At 30.7% G+C, this 3,813-nt stretch overlaps 1 protein-coding gene across 1 annotated transcript; it reads right to left on the bottom strand.

Moving 5' to 3' along the window:
- Positions 1-2,284: 2,284 nt before the first annotated feature.
- Positions 2,285-3,807, bottom strand: LOC108686280 (mitochondrial import receptor subunit TOM70-like; the record flags this gene model as incomplete). The annotated part of the gene is made up of 4 exons (XM_018191503.1): positions 2,285-2,654; positions 2,807-3,036; positions 3,153-3,386; positions 3,478-3,807. Coding segments are annotated over 4 exons (984 nt in total), but the record flags the coding sequence as incomplete, so codon positions are not given.
- Between the last annotated feature and the right edge of the window lie 6 nt (positions 3,808-3,813).

The raw sequence follows: 3,813 nt of genomic DNA, 5'->3' as shown, positions 1-3,813 counted from the left end.
TATATAATATAATTATATATATTATATAATATATAAATATGCTTTATAATATATAAATATGCTTTAATATTATTAGACTGAACATTGTCAGAAATTCAAGGAGTAGGGGGAGGGAGGACCCCTGCGTAGAATAGAACGTACTGTTTTTGATTTCTGTGTTTTCTCTCGTTTCGCGCATGCATCTACTAGAGAGAGGGGATCGAAAGAGATGGTGGGCAATAACAGTATTTCATAATCTCAATTACAAGCTTGTTGTACATACAACTTGAAGCAATTTATTGGCCAATTTAATGCGATTAGTCAATTTTTTCTTTATCCGAGGTCTCGGACCGATTTCTAGCATCGTGGATACAAGGCTGTAGAGTGCGCTCCCTGGAATGCGGAATTGCGGAACGTTCGTGATGACGTTGGTCATGGCTTTTCCGCCGATTCCGTTTCGCTAAAATGTGTTGTCCTATGTTCCATTGAGCAGACATTGCGAAATGCACAATTAGGTCCGATCAATTACAAGAATCTTCCCGTAGATCACTTTCTATTAGATCTAGGATAGCGTTTGTCATTGATTGCACATCCGCAAGTTCCGCTCAATGGAACATAGGAAAATGAATTCCTGCGGATTGGAAATCACATATACATACAGGAACATTGCATCGATTTCGTTTTGTATACTCATTTTAATTTTGATTTACATTTTCGCTTTTCTGTATACTATTTATATAACATTTGTATTCTTCATATTAATCTCCATATTTATCTGGAATCTTAATTAATTATCTTTAGGATTATGTTCAGATTCCCATCCAAGTGCTACCGAGGTATCATTCTATTCTTGTAATTTACAAAATATTAAATAAGAAAGACATATGACTTAGCAAAGTCAACTTACAGTCGATATATCGATGTTAGGGATGACATCCGGAGAACACCTGGGTAGGAATCCGAACACGCTTCAGCATGTTAATTAACCATGCGTTCTTATAAGATCGAAATCAGACTATGCATTGAAGAATGAGATTGAAGATTGAAAGATTAAAATTTGATCGATCAGAACAAAAGGAGCCAAAACTTTTTGTCCTCATTGGTGAAATTTCAATTTTTAATCTCAATCTTCAATGCATAGTCTGATTCCGACCTAAGAGAGTTTTCTCCGTTTAACAACTTAATGCCTTTTTTCACCAATGTAGATTAAATTTAATCTTGGTTCAACTTACTATTCGTCTTTTTCTAGCTCTAAAGACGAAGAGTAGAAAAAGACAAAGAGTAAATTGAACCGAGATGAAAGTTAATCTACGTTGGTAGAAATGGACATTAACAAGGTTACTTTTTATAAATGTATGTACACGACAGGAATGATGTTCCCTGGCGTTCGACGCGCGGCGCTACACATTCGTACCGAATATAGATCCTTTAATCAGAGACTGGTCATCAGAATTTCGTCAAATTTTATCGAGCGAGAAAGAAGAATAGGCCATCTCACTCCTCCACCAACAGCATGTATGCATGATGTATATAGATAAATGATATTTCACAATTTAACTGAGACATTTAAATATTAAAAAAAATTATCGATCTCACTTTGAATGGTTTATAATTTGCATCAAAAATTCAGAAGAAAATTGTATTATATTTTTAATTTCACGTACCGTATAACACAATATTTACAAAAAACGATACAGAAAAAGAAAAGATGCGATATGTAATATGATATGAAAGAAATGGAAAAAAATGGAAAGAAAGTAGCAAATTAAAAAGATAGGCATTATTTTTATTTGTATTTTTTATATTTTTATTATTTTGCACATTATAGACACAGTTTCGTATATAATTAGATATTGTGACCCAGAAAAAATCAAAAAACATTCTTATACTATGATTTCTATAACTCTTATTAATTTATAATTCTTATACTATAATCATGTATATTTTTTTCAGTAATTGAAAATTAAAAGATTTTAAAAGATTTTTGAATGATACTCAATAATTTTTAATATTTGCACAAACATACAATTTTCCAAAGTAAAATCTAAACTCAATTTGAAAAAGTCAATTACAAACTTCAGTTGCTAACTTCAATTGTAATATTAATAAACTGAAATATTAATAAATTAACTTATGTTTCGCATGACAACCGTCGGCAGCCTTAAAGGCTTTTTATTAATAGTTTATTAATAGTTTTTATTAATAGATTTATTTCTATTGTATAAGTATAGAAATAAAATATAGTTAAAAATAAAATTTCATTACAAAAAAACTTAAACCTTTAATATAAAATGATAATGCACCTACTCTCTCTCTCTTTCTTTCTCTCTCTCTCCCCTCTCCTTCCATTCCAATCAATCTTTAGAATACTTTGAGTGCATGAGTGCGTGCACATTGATGTGTAGAAACATATATACATATCGTGTTCAAAAGTGATACCTCAACATAAAATCATAATTAAACCTTTGATGGTTTCTCCCATACTTCACAACACGTACATCCGTGAATCAAAATAACGACCGAAAAAATCAGAATACTTGTCCCCGAATTGATTCTTGACATTAAGTTCTATTTTTACTGCATCTCTCAAGTAGTACAGATTTAGCAGTTCCTTAAATGTACGACAGTATATTACAGCTTGGTCAAACAATCTTATTGCTTCTTCTATGTTTCCCCTAAATTAAAAAAATGCATTCAAAATATTTTCGCTAAAATCGAATTCAGAATATTTTTATTAAAAAACAACTTTCTTTATATGAGTCATGTATGTGACTACAATAAGTTAACAAATTTTAAAGTACAATAATTATGAGAAACGATTGAAAACCTTTTTATTTCAATGATTCCTAACGCTTCATATGCAGAACTGCACTTTTCATCCAATTCTATCGCTTTCTTAAGGTATTTCGCAGCTTTATCAGAATAACCGCTCCAATCAAATTGCAAAAAGGCCCTCTGCAGATAAACTAAAGACATAGATGTGTTCTCTGGATGTTTGTTTATTATTTTAGTAAAATAAATATCAGCTTTTTGGTACTGTTGACTTTCAGACATCATCTAAAAATAATTGAAAATTTTTAACAATGAATCGAAATGTAAATGGTAATAATTTATTTTCTATCCCTTTTTTATTCCAATTATTTTTTTTTTAAATTATAAGTAGTTTTATATACCTTACTATAATATTGACAACAAAATATACATTCAGGAAGATTTGTATATTTTTCGAAAACTTCCTCGGAAGCTCTCACAGCCGCTTCAATTAATCTTACATCTTTATTTAACATCGCAATGCAATAATCTGTATAGCATTTTTGTATGCATGCCATACTACAGTTTGGATTGTATTCAAGAGCCTTTTCAAAATCGTGCTTAGCTTTGTTTAGTTTGCCCATGCGCACATATAACTGAAAATACGAAATGTTATTTATATTATTTTATATATATACATTTATACGCATGCGACAAAAATATGCTCAATGTTAATGTGTTTAATACCCGTCCTCTGTGATAGTAAATATCGGCGTAACGCGGATTTATACTAATGGCTAATTCGAAATTCATGAAGGTCATATCTAGATCCATGAACTTTAGATGTAAGTATGCTCTCTTTAACAAGGCGTTTATCTTTACATCATTGGATGCATATTCGATGTTCAGTATACATTCTAAGTCTTGGAATGCAGAACCGTATTTGCCCAAAAGTGTATAAAATGTAGCTCGTAATAATAACACTTCAAGTTTAGTTGAAGGTAATGAATTAAATTCCGAACTTTCAATAATTTCCGTACACAATGGTATTACGTCATCATATTTCTTATCTTTTAACGCTTG

This window comes from Atta colombica, unplaced genomic scaffold (assembly GCF_001594045.1).
Source record: "Atta colombica isolate Treedump-2 unplaced genomic scaffold, Acol1.0 scaffold172, whole genome shotgun sequence".
NCBI classification, from domain to species: Eukaryota; Metazoa; Arthropoda; class Insecta; order Hymenoptera; family Formicidae; genus Atta; species Atta colombica.
The sequence above is the reverse complement of the archived record's forward strand: the minus strand, read 5'-3'. Positions and strand labels throughout refer to the sequence as shown.